The 21566-nt window shown below is 41.8% G+C and overlaps 1 protein-coding gene across 2 annotated transcripts; it reads left to right on the top strand.

The window, feature by feature from the left end:
- The first annotated feature begins 6701 nt into the window (after positions 1-6701).
- Positions 6702-15855, top strand: LOC120995615 (NF-kappa-B inhibitor zeta-like). Of its 2 annotated transcripts, none has more exons than XM_040424923.1 (12): positions 6702-6970; positions 7827-7955; positions 8159-8186; positions 8314-8411; positions 8490-9139; positions 9301-9406; positions 10559-10705; positions 12011-12074; positions 12161-12318; positions 13089-13199; positions 13695-13862; positions 14727-15855. In XM_040424923.1, the coding sequence occupies exons 1-12, from the start codon at positions 6767-6769 to the stop codon at positions 14778-14780; spliced, it is 1917 nt and encodes a 638-aa protein (XP_040280857.1). In that variant the 5' UTR covers positions 6702-6766; the 3' UTR covers positions 14781-15855. The 2 variants fall into 2 exon arrangements, with proteins under 2 accessions (XP_040280857.1, XP_040280856.1); XM_040424922.1 differs by having other exon boundaries at positions 6702-6974; positions 7828-7955.
- The last annotated feature ends 5711 nt before the right edge of the window (positions 15856-21566 follow it).

Here is a 21566-nt window from a genome sequence, read left to right as displayed (position 1 = left end):
AACAACCGATGTACATAGAAATCACTGGACCCCATAAAAAGAAATCTGAATTGGGCCCCCATTCCTAGCCCCTCCCACTATCAGCCCCTGGTCCTTCCCTCTATCTGACGTGGCAACTCCACTGACCCACCAGTGCTTATTATATAGTGTACCATATGCCCCAGTGAACTGTGCCTGCCTCTGCATGTTATATAGTGTTCTGAATCGCCCTATGAACTGTGCCTGCTGCTTATTATATAGTGCACCACATTCATCCATTAGTTGTGCCTGCTGCTGCTTATAGCCAATCATTAGAGGCTCTGCTATCACTGCTAATACTGATTGGCCAGCCCAGCTCCAGCAGAGAAACAGAGAGCTCAGATGGACTTAATGGAGGCTAGAGCTACTGATGCTCTGGGTAAGGGAGAGGGGGGACCCAAAGGAGCACAGGGGAAGCAGCAAATGTACAGCCAGAAGGCAGGGTCTAATCCCAAGACAGGGAAGACAGGGGGAGCCATTGTATTAAATGTAATTAGGGCCGGGCTTTTATCCACACAGGGCCCCCTTCCTCCACGGCCCCATAGCAGCTGCATGGTCTTCCTTTATTGGATGTACACCACTGCACGCAGAATACCTAGAAAATAGTCCTACAGCTCCCGAAGACCAAAACCTAAAGGGGAGCCCATACTCTCTAGGCAATACCCTGCTTACATCTGCTGATTACTGTAATGTTACCATCTCTAGTGTTAGTTCAGCAGTTCACATATAGTGGTTTATAGTTATGAATAAGTAGGACACATACAGATTGCTTTAATTTTAGGATGTATGGTAAAGAGAAATGTTTGTGTCATGCAGTATAACATTTCTGACACATTAAACACTATTTTGCTGACTCTTTGCTAGTAGGACCTCAGGTGAAAATGATATCATTACTGAAACTTCAGCTATGAAAACATGCGTGTAAATATTTTTGATGCTGGTAGATGATTAACTATTCTACCTTTAACCATTCACTAGTAATCAATGTAGTTCTAAAAAATTGCACACGTAACTGAAAGCACACAATAAATTGTGTATTCCTTTTATTATATTATGAAAGGGGTGTTAAAAACATCTTGTACCCAATGCACTGTTCACCCAGTTTGCATGAAATACAAAACTCAAACATAGTAGAGGTGATGTACAGGGTGGGCCATTTATATGGATACACCTTAATAAAATGGGAATGGTTGGTGATATTAACTTCCTGTTTGTGGCACATTAGTATATGTGAGGGGGGAAACTTTTCAAGATGGGTGGTGACCATGGCGGCCATTTTGAAGTCGGCCATTTTGAATCCAACTTTTGTTTTTTCAATAGGAAGAGGGTCATGTGACACATCAAACCTATTGGGAATTTCACAAAAAAAAAATTGTGTGCTTGGTTTTAATGTAACTTTATTTTTCATGAGTTATTTACAAGTTACTAACCACTTATAAAATGTGTTCAATGTGCTGTCCATTGTGTTGGATTGTCAATGCAACCCTCTTCTCCCACTCTTCACACACTGATAGCAACACCGCAGGAGAATCGCTAGCACAGGCTTCCAGTATCCGTAGTTTCAGGTGCTGCACATCCCGTATCTTCACAGCATAGACGATTGCCTTCAGATGATACGAGATGTGCAGCACCTGAAACTACGGATACTGGAAGCCTGTGCTAGCATTTCTCCTGCGGTGTTGCTATCAGTGTGTGAAGAGTGGGAGAAGAGGGTTGCATTGACAATCCAACACAATGGGCAGCACATTGAACACATTTTGTAAGTGGTCAGAAACTTGTAAATAACTCATGAAAGAATAAAGTTACATTAAAACCAAGCACACCATTGTTTTTCTTGTGAAATTCCCAATAAGTTTGATGTGTCAAATGACCCTCTTCCTATTGAAAAAACAAAAGTTGGATTCAAAATGGCCGACTTCAAAATGGCCACCATGGTCACCACCCATCTTGAAAAGTTTCCCCCCTAACATATACTAATGTGCCACAAACAGGAAGTTAATATCACCAACCATTCCCATTTTATTAAGGTGTATCCATATAAATGGCCCACCCTGTATAAAACCAGTGCAGGAGAAGTGCTTATAGGAACCAGTCCGGTTGTTGCATTCATTTTCCAAAGGGCCCCAGAGATGTACAATAAGAGCTGGAATATAGTGATTTCCATCTCCTACTCCCCCAAATGGTTGCAGCATTGATTAAAAGACTGCAATCGTATGACCATACATGTTGGATTTGCAGCATGGTGGCACAGTGGTTAGCACTAGTGCCTATAAGTAAGTAAAATAAATATTTACTAGAGGATCCATGGAAGAAATCTGCGGTTGGCACTTTCTGCTGCAGATATGTTCGCTTCATATGCTGTGGATCTGCACGAGAATTAGTCCCACACAAACACATGCTTAGAAGGTGGACCTAGTGGAACATTAGGGAAGTTGATGAGAATTTGGTTGCTGAATCCTCTTCAAATCCATAACATGAGAAGGGGCCCTAAGGCTACATGCAGGTTTAAATTCTCATAACTAGCGTCATTATATTTACAGAACTCCAGTACAGAGGATATTAAGATCTCAGTAAGGTTATATCCTAATGTAATCCATATGATAATCACCTAGGGGCTACCAAAAGCAGTCCCGGGTTTTCCCAGTTACGATCTTGCTTTAATACTTTTGAGCAGGTGCTGCCAAAAAGTTTCCAAGTAGTCCTAGCTTTTCACCAGGAGATTACTAGACTCTGACCTTGTTTGGTGGACACTTCTGAACAGTATCTACTGAAGAATACATCAGATTCTACCTTGGTTGATTAATTTAGGATTGTGATGTGGGAAATATTTTGTACACCAGTGGTATTTTATTAAATACTATGTAGTTATTTTAATTATCTGAGCAAACATTATGCCTAAATTCCACCACTTTTTGTTTGTCTTAGTCCTAGCCTTAAGAGCCCTATATACTGGCTGAGAAGCCGCCAGATAATCGCTCGTTAGCTTTGTAAATTATATGGACCACGCTGCTCTTTTTGAATCCACAAACAAGTTGAGATGTCTGGATCCCAAACCGTTTATCCTCCTTCCCTCTTTAGTGCTGCCAAACACTGCTTAGTCAGATCCAACACACTGGCGTTTTGGCTTTCCGTTTGTGAGATCCGTTCAGGGCTCTTACAAGCGGTCCAAAACGGATCAGTTTTGCCCTAATGCATTCTGAAGGGAAAAGGATCCGATCAGAATGCATCAGTTTACCTCCAATCAGTCTCCATTCGGCTCTGGAGGTGGACATCAAAACACTGCCTGCAGCGTATTGGTGTCCGTCTGATGAAACGGAGCCAAACAGATCCGTCTTGGCACACAATGTAAGTCATGGGGGATGAATCCATTTTCTCTGGCACAATAGAAAACGGATCCGTCTCCCATTGACTTTCAATGGAGTTCATGACAGATCCGTCTTGGCTATGTTACAGTAAATACAAACGGATCCGTTCATGATGGATGCATGTGGTTGTATTATTGTAACAGATCCATTTTTGCAGATCCATAACGGATGCGCCCAAAACGCGAGTGTGAAAGTAGTCTCACCTCCTGTGTAAATATTGGGAGCAGATAGGGAAGTACCATCAATCTTTGTATAACACAAAGGTTTTATTATACTCACAAAAGTAGGTTAATATCACACCGGTTGACCAATTATCGATTATCTGGCGGTGTAAAGATGCCGAAATGCTCGTTCATCGAGTAATAGATCATTTGTGCGGACAGAGTCTGTATTGGGATGAGCGATGGCATTAGTATTGTGGAGGAGATTGCTGCATATAAATGTATCCTCCACTGTCCTTCCCGACAGTCACCTGCTGTATTGTCCAGTCTAAAGGGACCTTCTGAAATAATGATATCCAATCTCCTATAGTTCTCTCTTACCTAGTCTGTGTCCTACTTTCCTATGTGCTTATTTCATAGCAGAAAATTGCTAGGTCTCCTCCTCCAACTGAGAATGTCCTAGCAGTGGTCATTTGTAAGCTGCATCTCCCTAGCTTCATGCTATACTGCTATCTGTGTCACCTATGGAAGCCAGTGACATGTTGTACTACAGGCACTGTAAATATCCATTTGCTTCTATGCAGTGTGGCGGTAGTATGGCAGAGCTCGATTGTTAATGCATGAACTATTCAACAACATACAGCCTAACCTAACCATTCCTGATAAGGGTCTGGAAAAGGGGTAGGTAGAGTAGGCAGCCAGCTGGGGCACCCAGGGGAGGGGTACAATTCAGTAATTAAATAAAAAATAGAGATATTGAAGAAAGCATTGTGGGGTGGCAGTGCACCTGTACAAGAAGAGCTGCAGCAGCTGACTGACTCCTACAGATATGTGGTCGGGAGGCCAACTGACCCTGCATTGGAGCAATGGAGGAAGTGATGGAGGAAAATGGGGGTGGTATCTATTATAGGTAAGACATCTAGTGTTGGTGATGGGGTAGCAGGGAGGCAGTTAATGAATTCATTGCCCACCAGACAGTTATGATGCTGAACTTTAGAGACGGAAGGTGTTGGGGTACATTCTGAAACCCCTGTATGTATACACTGCGTGCAGAATTATTAGGCAAATGAGTATTTTGACCACATCATCCTCTTTATGCATGTTGTCTTACTCCAATCTGTATAGGCTCGAAAGCCTACTACCAATTAAGCATATTAGGTGATGTGCATCTCTGTAATGAGAAGGGGTGTGGTCTAATGACATCAACACCCTATATCAGGTGTGCATAATTATTAGGCAACTTCCTTTCCTTTGGCAAAATGGGTCAAAAGAAGGACTTGACAGGCTCAGAAAAGTCAAAAATAGTGAGATATCTTGCAGAGGGATGCAGCACTCTTAAAATTGCAAAGCTTCTGAAGCGTGATCATCGAACAATCAAGCGTTTCATTCAAAATAGTCAACAGGGTCGCAAGAAGCGTGTGGAAAAACCAAGGCACAAAATAACTGCCCATGAACTGAGAAAAAGTCAAGCGTGCAGCTGCCAAGATGCCACTTGCCACCAGTTTGGCCATATTTCAGAGCTGCAACATCACTGGAGTGCCCAAAAGCACAAGGTGTGCAATACTCAGAGACATGGCCAAGGTAAGAAAGGCTGAAAGACGACCACCACTGAACAAGACACACAATCTGAAACGTCAAGACTGGGCCAAGAAATATCTCAAGACTGATTTTTCTAAGGTTTTATGGACTGATGAAATGAGAGTGAGTCTTGATGGGCCAGATGGATGGGCCCGTGGCTGGATTGGTAAAGGGCAGAGAGCTCCAGTCCGACTCAGACGCCAGCAAGGTGGAGTACTGGTTTGGGCTGGTATCATCAAAGATGAGCTTGTGGGGCCTTTTCGGGTTGAGGATGGAGTCAAGCTCAACTCCCAGTCCTACTGCCAGTTTCTGGAAGACACCTTCTTCAAGCAGTGGTACAGGAAGAAGTCTGCATCCTTCAAGAAAAACATGATTTTGATGCAGGACAATGCTCCATCACACGCGTCCAAGTACTCCACAGCGTGGCTGGCAAGAAAGGGTATAAAAGAAGAAAATCTAATGACATGGCCTCCTTGTTCACCTGATCTGAACCCCATTGAGAACCTGTGGTCCATCATCAAATGTGAGATTTACAAGGAGGGAAAACAGTACACCTCTCTGAACAGTGTCTGGGAGGATGTGGTTGCTGCTGCACGCAATGTTGATGGTGAACAGATCAAAACACTGACAGAATCCATGGATGGCAGGCTTTTGAGTGTCCTTGCAAAGAAAGGTGGCTATATTGGTCACTGATTTGTTTTTGTTTTGTTTTTGAATGTCAGAAATGTATATTTGTGAATGTTGAGATGTTATATTGGTTTCACTTGTAAAAATAAATAATTGAAATGGGTATATATTTGTTTTTTGTTAAGTTGCCAAATAATTATGCACAGTAATAGTCACCTGCACACACAGATATCCCCCTAAAATAGCTAAAACTAAAAACAAACTAAAAACTACTTCCAAAAATATTCAGCTTTGATATTAATGAGTTTTTTGGGTTCATTGAGAACATGGTTGTTGTTCAATAATAAAATTAATCCTCAAAAATACAACTTGCCTAATAATTCTGCACTCCCTGTAGTGACCATAGACATTAGATAATTCAGCAGAATGTGATGCCTGTGGTTGGTGATCTGTAGTGGTAAGTGGTTTTAGCTGTAAATAGCATTTATCCCCCATAGAAGTGGAATCATTACAAATGTGTCTTACAATGTCAGGTATAAGTGCTTGTATTAATTGAGAATATAGTGTACTATACTTGGCACACACTGATCTTCCTACACCCAGAGTCTTAGTTGTGGCAGGGATTTAAGCACACGACAACTCTTTGGAATGCATGTATTATTCTATACTTTAGTGTATTGTGATGTGCGGACAACTTCCTGCTGTGCAAGTCCCACTGTATGAGCAGCTCCAACATGCTTGCCTCCCCCAGCATCCATATAACTATGAGAACTGGGCGACATTGCACAATGTTCTCTACTCCTTTTCCAGTAAACCCTGCCCTAATCTCCCCTCCCCTGGTTGTGTAGTGAGCGGCAGCCAATCAGCACCCAGGACACCCGGAAGGTGTGGGTGGGAGGCGGACAGCTGTCATACATAATGTGGACAGGGAATTTCCCACATCCAGAAGACGTGCAGTGTGCGTGTCTAGTAGTCACATTATCACGGTAGAGCTCCGGCTCCGCTCTCTCTGCAGTCATGATCCTGGAGCGATTAATCGAGGACTCCACGGAGTTACTGGATCAAGAGTGGATCAACAGCCCCATGAATCTTGGATACTTCTATGGCGGCTCTCCCAGCTCGGACACTGCGACCTCTCCTTCTCACTCCATCTCCTCTGGCCCCTGCTCCCCTACGTCTGACAGCGAGGGCAGCCTGAGCGCCTCCTGGCCCCGCACTAAGAAGGGTAAGGAGAATTAGTGATTTGTATTAGTAGCGTAGTACCTGCAGTAATGGCATTATTATTGAGAAGAACACACAGTGATGTTTGGTTTTATACTCTTGTTATGCTGTTTATTCTGGTTGTTGGACGCAGACGGCACTTCTACAGTTAAACTTGAGCAAACTCTTTGTTGCTAGGATTCAGTCTTACTGACGTCAGAGAGGAGCTAAGGTGTGCCCAAGCTATGCCGAGGAACTGGTTTGCTTTAGGGGTTGCTCCCTTTACGTTTCCTGCGTCAGTATAGAAGCTAGTTTCCTGCCACAAAATGTATGCAGTGCTCGTTAATCTAGTAAAATATTGCAAATATTCTTATCATTTTCGATATTGATATTCTGAAATACTGCAGCAGAACAGCTTTTTCCCCATCTTAAATAATATATTTCATCTTACATTTCTGGCTTTAAGTATATTTATATAGAAATGACATATTGTTACAGTTAATTTATATTACTTTACATTATACTACATTACCTTAGTATAGTGAATTGTCTTTATAAACTTAGGTTTCAAACCAGTGTCTGAATATTTATCACGTGCATGTGCTGCATTCATCATCAGTAAGCTCACTTTTCTTTTTGTTTACGTCAAGCATTACTGAACCATGGCAAATTTTCCTGATGTCACTTCCACTATTCTAAAGTACAATGGAATAGCTAACTCTATATAGGGAGGCAGAGTACAATATTACAGTGTTAATTGTTTCAATAAATCTCCTAATGTACCTGCCTAATGTAAAAATTAATAGACCAGCATTCTGTATGGACTTTTTACTGTACATATACAGTTTTTTGTAAGACATGTATTTTTGTGCTTTTAGCTGGACAAGCCAGTGCGGCAGGACGTCCGCCAAAGGGAAGCTTTCAGGGGGTTCGAGTAAAGAATTCAGTGCGGGAGCTCCTTACCCAGATGAGAAATAAGACAGGCCAGGAAATAGATGATTTCCAGGTAGGTGACCTGTTGACGGTACATTATTCAGTGTTTTTTCACTTCCTATAGAATTGGCAGCCAGGTAAATGTCAGTTGTGTTTAATAAGAGAAGACTGTGGTACTTATCCTGGATATTCACGTTTAGAAAACCACAGTCCCTATTGTTAGATAATGTTCCTAATGAATACGTGTAACATATTCTTCTTTCTTTTCCCTGATAGAAATGCAGAAGCCAAGATCCTTACACTGGTATGTATATATTTAATACTAAACTGGTGCTTTTCCTGTCCTCGTGTTACTTGAGGTGCTAGTTAAAGTGGCCTGTATAGCATCAGGATAAGTATAATTGTCTGTTTCATGTTTTCTTCCCTCCCAGAACTAAAGAACATATTGAGCCAGAAACGGGCCAATGATTTCATATTGGATGCACCAGCTGCAAAGAAAGTCTGCATCTACCAGTCCAGTTCTTTCTTGGTAAATGCATTTTCTCATTCTGCCCTTAGACTTGCATATTTTCATTAGCGTCTACTAATTTGTGTCTATTCTGCCTAGACCCCACCAAGTACTCCAAACCCTGGTGAAATCATGGATGATGCCACAAAAAATGAGATGAGTGGAGACTCGGCCTTAGACCTGCTGAGTTTAATAAACATAAAGAATGAGTCCCAGCCGGTGTCCTTAAACACCGTACGAGTAGACTGGAACATGCATACACAAGGACAGTATTATCAGCAAGCAGCTCAGAGCTTCTCGCCTCCTCAGGCGTTCAATGGCTCGTCTCCACAGCATACAAATGATCAGTACCAGATTGGAGTCCCTCAGAATGTTTCTCCACAGTGTGCTGGAGACTATAACACTTACACTCAGTCTGAAGATTATCAAGAGATCCTTTGTTCCAATGATGTCTTTAACAGTTGCTCCATAGACAGCTACCTGTCTCTTATTGAATCCACCCCTGCCGAGTCAGTCCTTCCAGGCTTCAGCTTGCCTGCAGATCCTCCTTGCAATCAGTTTTTAAATCCTAATGTCGCCCAGCCAACTCCAAATGTTTCCCCGCCAGCATCGTGCCATGTAGAGGTCAATCAGACAAGCCCATTTCAGGTTGGAAAATCATTCTTTCAGTGGCAGATAGAACAAGAAGAAAAGAAACTGGCAAATGTGTCTCCTGAGCAACTTCTCTCTAAAGATGCAGATGGTGATACGTAAGTGAAATTAGCAATTTGTTTTTATATGAAAACTGGGTTATGGTGTGTTTGATTACAAGATTATTGTACAAAGGTTTTTTTGCAGACTAGTTTTAATTGTATTACAGGTAAACGCGTTGGCAATAGATTTAGCTCAATTTATTTTTTTACTTTTACAGATACCTCCACATTGCAGTTGCACAAGGAAGACGAGCCCTGTCTTATGTCATTGCACAGAAGATGGCTTCCGTCCATATGTTAGATATAAAAGAACATAACAATCAGGTAAAGTAACTTTTTGTCATTATTGTAACAAATCACTTTATGTTAGATTTCCTTTTTTTGCAGTGACACAGGATGTTATATCCTACGTCTTGCAGTTCCTCTTTCCAATGTTGTATTGGAAGTGTACAAAGTTAAAGGGGTTGTCCAGGTTCAGAGCTGAACCCGGGCATACCCATATTTTCACCCAGGCAGCCCCCCGATGCTAGCATCGGAGCATCTCATGCTCCGATGCGCTCCCTTGCCCTGTGCTGGATCGTTCTTTTGTTTACAACAACAACGCCCGGCAGTGTGTTCGGTGACGTCACCGACTCTGATGGGCGTGCTTTAGCGCTGCCCTAGCCGTTTTACTGGCTAGGGCAGCGCTAAAGCCCGCCCATCAGTGCCAGTAATTTCTCCGGGCTCACTGCTGGGCGGAAGAAGAAGCTTCGCTCAGCAGAAAGGGACCCTGTACGTCACTGACTGTAAGAAAAACGGCACTTCCGGCTGGGATTTTTTCAATGGCAAAAGTTGCATAAGAATTGTCTGGTAAAGGTAGGAGAGGCATGAGTGTAAAATTTTGGGCACTGTTGTCCACACACACTAATCTTCCCAATCCTGGACAACCCCTTTAATCAGCAACCATAATGACTTTGACTGCAGCTTTCCTTATCATGCAGATAATAGAACTCAAAGTCCTTTCCCAGTGTACTCAGTCACCTCTCCTTACTTATCAAATAGTTCTTTTTTTTGTCCAAGATAATCAAAAATCTTGGACAAGCCCTAAAATGACTTAAGAAAATTTATACTCACCCCTTTCGCTCAGTGCTGTACTCTAATTGTTGGTGACATTCCCAGTAATGTTCAGTATACGGCACCTGACTGCTGCAGTCAATCACTATCCTCAGTGATAGACCGCTGAGGACAATTATTGGATGCAGTGGTCATACGTCACCACTGATGTTGGTAAACAAACAGCAGCAGGAGAACTGAACCAGTTGCTTAGGGAACAGAGTTAGGGAAAAGGATGAGTATAAGAGTTTTTGAAAATTTTAAGTTATTTTAGGACTTGTCAGAGAATTTTAATAATCTCATAAACTCTTGTAAGTTTGACTTGTTTGTCTAGCCTCGTTTCCTTGTTTCTATGTTTAACACTTTCCTTTCCAAACACTTTAGAGTGCCTTGCAAGTAGCTGTAGCTGCCGACCAACACCTGATTGTTCAAGACTTGGTCAGCCTTGGAGCACAAGTCAGCACTACAGATCACTGGGGACGTACACCGATCCATGTGTGTGCTGAAAAAGGATACTCTCAAGTGCTGCAGGTGGGTTGGAGTCATTGGGGTCCTTTACCACAGCATTATGCGAAAAGTTGCTCATTTTGTTGAAAGTAACAGTTTGTGACAAAATGTGTCACTTTCTAGGTTTTTCCTTCACCTTTGCTACTTTTCCAAAAAGTGGATGGTAGGAGGCAGGCCTTGGGTGGGAGCTCCATGATCCGTTTCATTTAACAACATGTGCACCAGAAAACTGGTGCATATTACACCAGAAATCTCCTCCAGTTCCTGGCTGGAGTAGAATTAAGCTCTGGCACACGGACAGCGACAAATTTATTAGGAGTTGTGCACCTCCTAATATATTGGTCGGTTCTTTTACCAGGATTGGCGTGTGAGATGCCAGTCTTTAGTAAACTGTGTATGTTACATAATTGTGCTAGATTTCTAGATAGCATGTTGTCAATTAGCATTTTCCGCTTAGGGCTCTTTCACACTTGCGTTCTTGTCTTCCGGCATAGAGTTCCGTCGTCGGGGCTCTATGCCGGAAGAATCCTGATCAGTTTTATCCTAATGCATTCTGAATGGAGTGAAATCCGTTCAGAATGCATCAGGATGTCTTCAGTTCCGGAACGGAACGTTTTTTGGCCGGAGAAAATACTGCAGCATGCTGCGCTTTTTGCTCTGGCCAAAAATCCTGAAGACTTGCCGCAAGGCCGGATCCGGAATTAATGCCCATTGAAAGGCATTGATCCGGATCCGGCCTTAAGCTAAATGTCGTTTCGGCGCATTGCTGGACCCGACGTTTAGCTTTTTCTGAATGGTTACCATGGCTGCCGGGACGCTAAAGTCCTGGCAGCCATGGTAAAGTGTAGCGGGGAGCAGCATACTTACCATCCGTGCGGCTCCCGGGGCGCTCCAGAGTGACGTCAGGGCGCCCCAAGCGCATGGATCACGTAATCACATGGATCACGTCATCCATGCGCATGGGGCGCTCTGACGTCATTCTGGAGCGCCCCGGGAGCCGCACGGACTGTAAGTATACCGCTCCCCCGCTCCCCGCTCCTACTATGGCAACCAGGACTTTAATAGCGTCCTGGCTGCCATAGTAGCACTGAACGCATTTTGAAGACGGCTCGCCTTCAAATGCTTTCAGTACACTTGCGTTTTTCCGGATCCGACGTGTAATTCCGGCAAGTGGAGTACACGCCGGATCCGGACAACGCAAGTGTGAAAGAGGCCTTAGGTAAACATTTTTACAATATTGGTTTTGTATTGTTATTATTTATCTGTTTAGGCAATGCTATATGTTATGATAGTTCTAACTTTACAGTGTTTTCATTTTTGCACTTTCAGGCAATCCAAAAAAGCGCAGCAGCTATCAATCAGAACCTGGATGTGGACGTGACTAATTATGATGGTATGGCTATGATGTTATGTCGACTATAGATTTTTTTCATGTTACTTTTGCTTGTCTTTTAATAGTTCATTTATTGTGCTACATAGGTCTGACACCATTGCATTGTGCTGTAATTGCTCACAATGCTATTGTTCAGAGACTGCAGTTTGGTGCACCTGCAAGAGATGATCTACTGATGAAGAATAAGGCCATGGTCGACACAGTTAAGACTCTTCTTCAAATGGGAGCTTCAGTAGAATCAAGAGTAAGATTTCTTGTTCATCATTATGTATCAGATTTCTTAAATTTCCAAAAGGCACATCCACATGTGATGAGTCTGCTGCAAATTTTCTACAAAAACTGCAATAAATGTGCTCTTTTTCCCTTCTTGCCTTTCCTTCCTGGTCTTCCACTGTTAAGTTCCAACTCCAACAAAGTTTATGAATTTTTGTAGAAATACTTTATTAGGTAATTATGTAACTTTTATAAAAATAAAAAAATCCTCTCTTGGAGTTGTTACAGATATTTTGTCTTCAGCAAATACTGAATACTGAATATGGACACCAGTAACACACACAATCAGACTTCTCCACTGACAACTCTGCGTCTTTCTACTTTCCTGGTGTGTTTTGGTGGCTAGTTAGTTAGTGAGTGCCAGGAAGGTAATGGAAAGTGGAGCTGTTAGCGATCATCATGACAGACAGGACTAAACACAGGGACACAGGTAGAAGATATCATTTTTTTTTAGTTCAAAGCAAGAAAGGTACATATTACATATAGGGCAGGGAGGGAAGAGGCAGACTGAGAAACCAGCCACTGCATATAATAGGTGTTTGTATTCAGCATATAGTGTACACTGAAGATGGAATTTTCTTAGCTATAAAGCCATTTTTCTATTATGTTTACAAATTGCCTAATAAATTATATTAGAAAAGTTAGCAAAATTACTCTCTACATATTTTTTTTTTAATTAAACAGCACTTGATATAATTAATGCTTACTATGAAAATTTATTATATTATTAATTAATTATAGGATCGAAAAAGTGGAAGAACGGCCCTCCACTTAGCTTGTGAAGAAGCGAACCTTGAACTGATGAGTCTTTTCTTGGAGTTGCCAAACAGTTTGCATTTCATTAATGCTAAGGTAATTGTAATCTCTCTTTTCTATATTCTATTTGCTTGTGTGACTTTAAGGGAACAAGTCTCACACTAACATTAAATTTTTCCAGCAGGCTGTTCCGGCAGAGGAACAGCCTGCCGGAAGATATCATTTTTGGCATATCCGGATATTACCTGACCCTGCCAGAGCCCATTGACTATAATAAGACTCTGCAGGAATCCAGCGTTAGTGTCGGGATTCAGGCGGACAAAAATCGCTGCTTGCACAAATGCTAGAAACAGACCAGATTGATCCTTGCAGAGTCCCATTATAGTGAATGGGGCCAGGCGGTGCTCTGGCCTTTTCCGACTATCCCGGATATAATGTCTTCCGACAGGTTCTTCCTCTGCCGAAACAGCCTGCTGAAAGGATTTACCGCTAGTGTGAAACTAGCCTTAAGAGAATTACTAATTACTTCTAAACTGTTAACTGCTCTTAAAACATTGCAGAAACATTTATATATGTGTTTTTTTGTCTCAGACCTACAATGGAAACACGGCATTACATGTTGCAGCAAGCCTACAGAGTAGAAGAGCCCATGTAGGGGCTGTACGACTGCTGATGAGGAAGGGGGCTGACCCTAGTGCTAGGAACCTAGAGAATGAGCAACCTGTGCACCTTGTTCCGGATGGAGCAGTAGGCGAAGAGGTAATTATTTCTGGTAACTTGACTTAAGGCAGCTATTGGATTGTTCACTCCAAGCACTATTTTATTATCTCTACTTGTTACTCAACAGGTAGCCATCCCTGTTGTCTACATATGCTTATACTTAAATTTAGAAACTTGATGGCAGTGACCAGTGTGCAATTCAGTATAATTAAAGGGGTTAGACATTTTTTAGTTACTATTGATCAGTGTTCATGTAAGATGATTATATGGTACTTACTAATAAAGCCTTTGTTGAAATTCTGCACCATTTTCATATTTCAAGGTTTGCCAAGTGTTTTGTGCTGACCACAGAGAGGGCACTGGAGGGTAATGTGACCAGGCAAATCGCCTCCATGTGATGTATCCTCTGTTGAAATACTGTGCACCCACCATCTGCACTGTTTTGAGATAGGTGCAGTGTGTTTGAATTGAGAAGGCTGAGTGGACAGGACCTTAGTGTGGAAAGCACAGAAGATCTGCCTAACAAGGAGACATTGCTTATGAAATATAACAAAAAGCACAGAATATCAACAAAGGCTATATTAGCAACTGCCATATGGTCATCTTACATACACATTGGTCACAAGTAGCAAGAAAGTGGCCAACCCCTTTAAGTGCTGTTAACATAAAATGTAGCAATATTATAAAGTTATATTTTTTTTACTACTCTATTCTTCTAATATATGCTTATTAAAATGTTGAATTGTGGCACTGGTGACTGTGACACGTTATATTTAAGTGTATGCTGAGAATAAACACCTGCGTTCATCTTTGCGCATATACTGTAGGTTAATTAAAGTATATTAATGAAAGTGCACTTTTTTGGCTGTTTCTAAACCTGATATCTTTTTATTCCTTTTTCAGATTAGACGGGTTCTGAAAGGAAAAGCAATGCAGCAACGTTCACCGTCGTATTAGGCTCCATTTTTAGACTCACGCCAGTTAGGCTGTCTTTATTATGTAAATAGGTTTGTCCAAAGTAATGGGCAAATGGAAGTTTGTTTCTATGAAACTGTATGCAATTGTTCACTATTATATAGTGACCCTAATTCATCCCAGCAATAAAGTCCCGGTTCTTCTTTTTCTCGTTCCTTTAGTGAATTTGGAGCGATATCTCTTCATCTTGTATTTTCTTTATGTAACCAGCAACATATAAACTAGTTCTGGGGGCTGTAAACATGTGCAACCCCCATTTTAACGCTGGTCATTTTATTTATTTTTTACTCTGGATAAAGATTATTTTAGTAAGACTGGTATTATTTATTAATATTTAGTTTGCAAATTGATTTGTGTTTTCAGAATTAGTTGGAAATATGATGTGCCTACAATTAAGGGCTATAGTTCTACAGCATAAAACACATGGCTTAGTTGGTATGCACATGATAAGTATATAGTTGACTTTAGTTTTTTCTTTTTCAGTAAGACTTCATGCCCACAACCGTATTTTCAGTCCCCTTCTGAACCCCATTTTGCAGATCACATACAAACTTGTTTATTTGTATGGGACCATAACAAATGCAGACAGCATATGGATGTGATCCATGTGCTTTCTGTATCTACGCGTCAGAGCTGAAAATTATAGAACATGTTTTATTCCTATCTGTTTTACGGACAAGAATAGGCATTTCAACAACGGGGCCCACGGAAAGTGAGGGCAGCACGCGGCCGGTAACCGCATTTTGTGGACTGCAAAATTGACATGACTATGTCCATAAAACCTAAAACTCATTGCATATTTATCTGTTTTATGATTGATCAAGCATATATTATATGGTACTGAAGTATAATAATGTAGTTATATCTATAAAGTTAGACTTTTAATGAAATCTAATAAGTATTCAAGGTTTTACTCTATTTTTACTTGTGTTATCTTAATATCTATTATAAGCATAAGCATAAAATATTATTGTTCAACGTATTGTTTTATCAATTTATAGATGAAATGATTTAAGTTTATCGTATGTCTTGTAGACAAATATTGTAATGTGTATTTTTAAATGTTTAAAAAAGATAAAAATTAATAAATTGTACATTTTAAATAATTCAACTTTTTGTTGCTTTGGTATATTTGGAAGGTTGGAAGGGGGTATTGAATAATACTTTACTTAGGCCTCATGCACACGACCGCTGTGTGCATCTGCGTCCATTCCGTCATTTTTCACAGTTTAGCGGAGGTCCCATTCATTTCTATGGAGCTGTGAAAAAAAACTGATAGTCCTCCGTTTTTTCTCCGCGTCCGTGATCCGTGATTCCAGTCCGTCAAAAAAATATAACCTGTCCTATTCTTGTCAGTGGAAAATGAAGGACGGACCCATTCAAGTCAATGGGTCCGTCAAAAAAAACGGATGCACAACTGGTATGTCATCCGTGTCCGCGGACACGGACCACTGAAGCCAAATCACTGACAGTGAAAAAACACTGTCGTGTGCATAAGGCCTTATTAACATAGCTGAGAGCTTCATTGACACAAGGGATTACCAATGTAAGGGTATATTTACATGCAGCTACAATGTGCTTACTGTTGAAATAACTACATACAGGTCACTGAAACTGATTTTCAGAAATTTCTACAACATATCTGACGCATGTGAATGTCCACTAAAACTCTGTATTAAAAAGCAACCCAAAACTGTTCCTCTTTTGAACCACATTTCTTCAGTCTAGATCAGGGGTCTCAAACTTGGCCAGATACACTCACCTAAAGAATTATTAGGAACACCTGTTCTATTTCTCATTAATGCAATTATCTAGTCAACCAATCACATGGCAGTTGCTTCAATGCATTTAGGGGTGTGGTCCTGGTCAAGACAATCTCCTGAACTCCAAACTGAATGTCAGAATGGGAAAGAAAGGTGATTTAAGCAATTTTGAGCGTGGCATGGTTGTTGGTGCCAGATGGGCAGGTCTGAGTATTTCACAATCTGCTCAGTTACTGGGATTTTCACGCACAACCATTTCTAGGGTTTACAAAGAATGGTGTGAAAAGGGAAAAACATCCAGTATGCGGCAGTACTGTGGGCAAAAATGCCTTGTGGATGCTAGAGGTCAGAGGAGAATGGGCCGACTGATTCAAGCTGATAGAAGAGCAACGTTGACTGAAATAACCACTCGTTACAACCGAGGCATGCAGCAAAGCATTTGTGAAGCCACAACACGCACAACCTTGAGGCGGATGGGCTACAACAGCAGAAGACCCCACCGGGTACCACTCATCTCCACTACAAATAGGAAAAAGAGGCTACAAATACGATTTCTGTTGAGACATTCAAATGGTAGAGTCTGAATTTGGCGTAAACAGAATGAGAACATGTATCCATCCTCTGATGGCTACTTCCAGCAGGATAATGCACCATGTCACAAAGCTTGAATCATTTCAAATTGGTTTCTTGAACATGACAATGAGTTCACTGTACTAAAATTGCCCCCACCGTCACCAGATCTCAACCCAATAGAGCATCTTTGGGATGTGGTGGAACAGGAGCTTCGTGCCCTGGATGTGCATCCCTCAAATCTCCATCAACTGCAAGATGCTATCCTATCAATATGGGCCAACATTTCTAAAGAATGCTATCAGCACCTTGTTGAATCAATGCCACGTAGAATTAAGGCAGTTCTGAAGGCAAAAGGGGGTCCAACACCGTATTAGTATGGTGTTCCTAATAATTCTTTAGGTGAGTGTATATGGGCTGCACACAGAAAAAAATTGGAGTTAACGGGCTGCATTCATTTCAGATACTGTATGATGCAATACATAATTATTAATAGAATATAGAACCACATACCTATTACACCCAGTCACTTCCCTTATGATGTAGACGTTCTCTTTCCTCATCTTCTCCACTCTGACTAGACCTCCATGACATCTTTCTGCCACGTCTTGTATCTGCAGAGTTGGACACAGACATTTTAGAGTCCTCACTTTTACATCATCCTCTCCAGGGGTGGGATTAAAATTTTTAACAGGATCCCTACAGGCATGAAATGACATCACAACACATATTTACAAATGCACCATATACAGTACAGACCAAAAGTTTGGACACACCTTCTCATTCAAAGAGTTTTCTTTATTTTCATGACTATGAAGGCATCAAAACTATGAATTAACACATGTGGAATTATATACATAACAAACAAGTGTGAAACAACTGAAAATATGTCATATTCTAGGTTCTTCAAAGTAGCCACCTTTTGCTTTGATTACTGCTTTGCACACTCTTGGCATTCTCTTGATGAGCTTCAAGAGGTAGTCCCCTGAAATGGTCTTTCAACAGTCTTGAAGGAGTTCCCAGAGATGCTTAGCACTTGTTGGCCCTTTTGCCTTGACTCTGCGGTCCAGCTCACCCCAAACCATCTCGATTGGGTTCAGGTCCGGTGACTGTGGAGGCCAGGTCATCTGGCGCAGCACCCCATCACTCTCCTTCATGGTCAAATAGCCCTTACTTTCAAAGTTTTCCCAATTTTTCGGCTGACTGACTGACCTTCAATTCTTAAAGTAATGATGGCCACTCGTTTTTCTTTACTTAGCTGCTTTTTTCTTGCCATAATACAAATTCTAACAGTCTATTCAGTAGGACTATCAGCTGTGTATCCACCTGACTTCTCCTCAACGCAACTGATGGTCCCAACCCCATTTATAAGGCAAGAAATCCCACTTATTAAACCTGACAGGGCACACCTGTGAAGTGAAAAACATTTCAGGGGACTACCTCTTGAAGCTCATCAAGAGAATGCCAAGAGTGTGCAAAGCAGTAATCAAAGCAAAAGGTGGCTACTTTGAAGAACCTAGAATATGACATATTTTCAGTTGTTTCACACTTGTTTGTTATGTATATAATTCCACATGTGTTAATTCATAGTTTTGATGCCTTCAGTGTGAATCTAAAATTGTCATAGTCATGAAAATAAAGAAAACTCTTTGAATGAGGTGTGTCCAAACTTTTGGTCTGTACTGTATATGTGGCTCATATACATAAGTACATCATGTACACGCTAAGCACTCAAACACACCATATATACATTACACACAAATACTTCCCAACTTTTAAAGAGCCCAAGGAGGGACATTTTCAGCTAATTTATTTTACGCTAAGCCACGCCTCCACCCAGTGTCTATCTATACATGTCCCAATCCTGCCTAATCCCCTTTGTGCTCCTACACAGTAGTCATGCCGGATCTGGTATTGTTGAGAGGTATGCTTATGTAAACAGACCATATACAGTGCCTTGAAAAAGTATTCATACCCCTTTAACTTTTCCACATTTTTGCACATTGCACCCACAAAGTTTTTATGTGATAGACCAAACACAAAGTAGCAAGTATGTATGGAGTGAAAAGAAAATGGTTGTCAAAATTTTTAATAAATAAAATTGTATTCAGCCCCCTGTACTCTGATACCCCTAAAAAAAATCCAGAACAATTGCCTTCAGAAGTCACCTAATTAGTAAACAGAGTCCACCTGTGTGAACTGTAATGTGATCCCATTATAACTACAGTGTTCTGTAAAGGTCTCAGAGTTTTGTTAGTGATTATTAGTGATCAAACAGCATCATGAAAACCAAGGAACACACCAGGCATTTCAGGGATACAGTTGTAGAGATGTGTAAAGCAGGGTTAGGTTATAAAATAAATATGCCAAGTTCTGAACATCTCACGGAGCACTGTTCAATCCATCATCTGAAAATGGAACGAGTATGGCGCATCTGCAAACTTACCAAGACATGGCCATCCACCTAAACTGACAGTCGAGGCAAGGAGAGCACTAACTAGAGAAGCAACCAAGAGGCCCATGGTCCCTCTGGAGGAGCTGCAGAGATCTAGTGGGAGAATCTGTCCCCAGAACAACTAGTAGTTGTGTACTCCACAAATGTGGCCTTAAAGGAAGAGTGGCAAGAAGAAAGCCATTTTTGAAAGCAAGCCATAAGTGCCGTTTGCAGTTTGCCACAAGCCATGTAGGGGACACAGCAAACTTTTGGAAGAAAGTGCTCTGGTCAGATGAGACTAAAGTTGAACTTTGTGGCCTAAATGAAAAACAGTATAGGGCATATTTGTTTCTTAATAAAGGCCCATAGCTGGCGGTGGATCCGCCGAAGTCATGAAGAGGCGCAGGCCTCTCCAACACTTCAACGCATCCAATGCCAGTTCTAAATGTAAGACAGCTTCCCTGCTGTCTTACATTTAGACCTTTTTCTACGCCTAAAACAGTCCCTAGGGCCCCCAGCAATAATAATAAAAAAAATCACCCTATATTGCACCAGTATTAAACTGCTTCCAGTGCCTCCAATAGTGCTTCCTATAGTGACCCTGTATAAAAAGAAATCCCCTGGTAATGCTACTATAGTGTCCAAGTATTAATATGTCTCCAGTGCCTCCAGTAATGCCACATATACTTCCTCCAGGATTGAAAATTGTACTGCTAGTAAGGTCCTCCAGTTTCCCCCCAGTAGTAATGTCACTGACAGTGCCCCTCCAGTAGTAATGTCCCCTATAGTGCCTCCCAGTAGTAATTTTCCCCACGGTGGCCCCCCAGTAATAATGTCCCCAACAGTGCTCCCCCAGTAGTAACATCCTCAACAAAGCTCTCCCATTAGCAATGTCCCCCACAGTGCCCCCCAGTAGTAATGTCCCCCACTGTGCCCCTCCAGTAGTAATGTCCCCCACAGTGCCCCCCAGTAGTAATGTCCCCCACAGTGCCCTCCAGTACTAATGTCCCCCACAGTGCCCCCCCAGTATTAGTGATGCCCCTCCTGTAGTAATGTCTACACAGTGCCCCTTACAGTGGTAATGTCCTCTAGTGACCACAACAAGTAGTAATGTACTCCACAGTGCCCACCCAGTAATGTTCCCTAAAGGCCCATTCCCAGTCCTTGGCGATGCAGGCTGCCAGTCACAGAATGCCTACGGACTGGAATGCTGGGATGCAGGCGGCCAGTCACAGTGACGTCACCACATTGCTTCCCAGTGCAGACAGGAGTGATGAAGCCATTGTGCTTGCTTGCACCAGGATTTACTGCCTCATAGGCTTCAGGCCAGAATATAGGCCTATGAGGATAAATGGTGTGGCAGCGAACCACTGCCGCAGTAAAGAAATGAGGACGATGATACAGCTGAATTCAGGGGATGACTTGCATCTGCTGGACAGGTAAGTACCTGGCACTCCTAGCATTAATTAACGCTGGGAGCGCCAGATCTTTATATACCCAGCCGGTGGCCATACTTAGTGGAGTGCTGTCCTACGATTTACTGGCACTCTAGGCAAGTATCCTCTGGGGCCTAATTATAAATACAGCCCTGCTCTCCAGCAGACCAAACGGCCAAATAATAATACAGCTTCTCTTCTTTCTTCTTTCTTCAGGACCTGGTAAAGGACCTTTGATGACATCACTGCGCTCATCACATGGTCTATCACATGATCCATCACCATGGTGATGAATCATGTGACGGACCGTGTGATGAGCGCAGTGACGTCACCACAGGTCCTTTTCCTACTGCACAGCAAAGATGAAGACAGAAGAGAAGCCGGGCTGCGCGAACAAGTGTATTAAGGTGAGTTAAATTATTTTTTATGTTTTTTTAACCCCTCCAGCTCTATTGTACTATGCATTCTGTTTTAAGAATGCTATTATTTTCCCTTATAAAAATGTTATAAGGGAAAATAATAATGATCGGGTCCCCATCCCGATCGTCACCTAGAAACCATGCGT

The sequence above is a fragment of the Bufo bufo genome, chromosome 3, assembly GCF_905171765.1.
Source record: "Bufo bufo chromosome 3, aBufBuf1.1, whole genome shotgun sequence".
Taxonomy (NCBI): domain Eukaryota; kingdom Metazoa; phylum Chordata; class Amphibia; order Anura; family Bufonidae; genus Bufo; species Bufo bufo.
Note: the sequence above shows the minus strand (reverse complement) of the source record. Positions and strands in the feature narration are given on the sequence as shown.

What these genes read in the sequence shown, in the direction of transcription:
- LOC120995615 (XM_040424922.1), top strand. Translation starts at nt 6,767, where the DNA reads ATGATCCTGGAGCGATTAATCGAGGACTCCACGGAGTTACTGGATCAA. An exon ending in AAGCCAAGATCCTTACACTG is followed by an intron (nt 8,187 to 8,313) that starts GTATGTATATAT and finishes CTTCCCTCCCAG; the next exon opens with AACTAAAGAACATATTGAGC. An exon ending in ACCAGTCCAGTTCTTTCTTG is followed by an intron (nt 8,412 to 8,489) that starts GTAAATGCATTT and finishes TATTCTGCCTAG; the next exon opens with ACCCCACCAAGTACTCCAAA.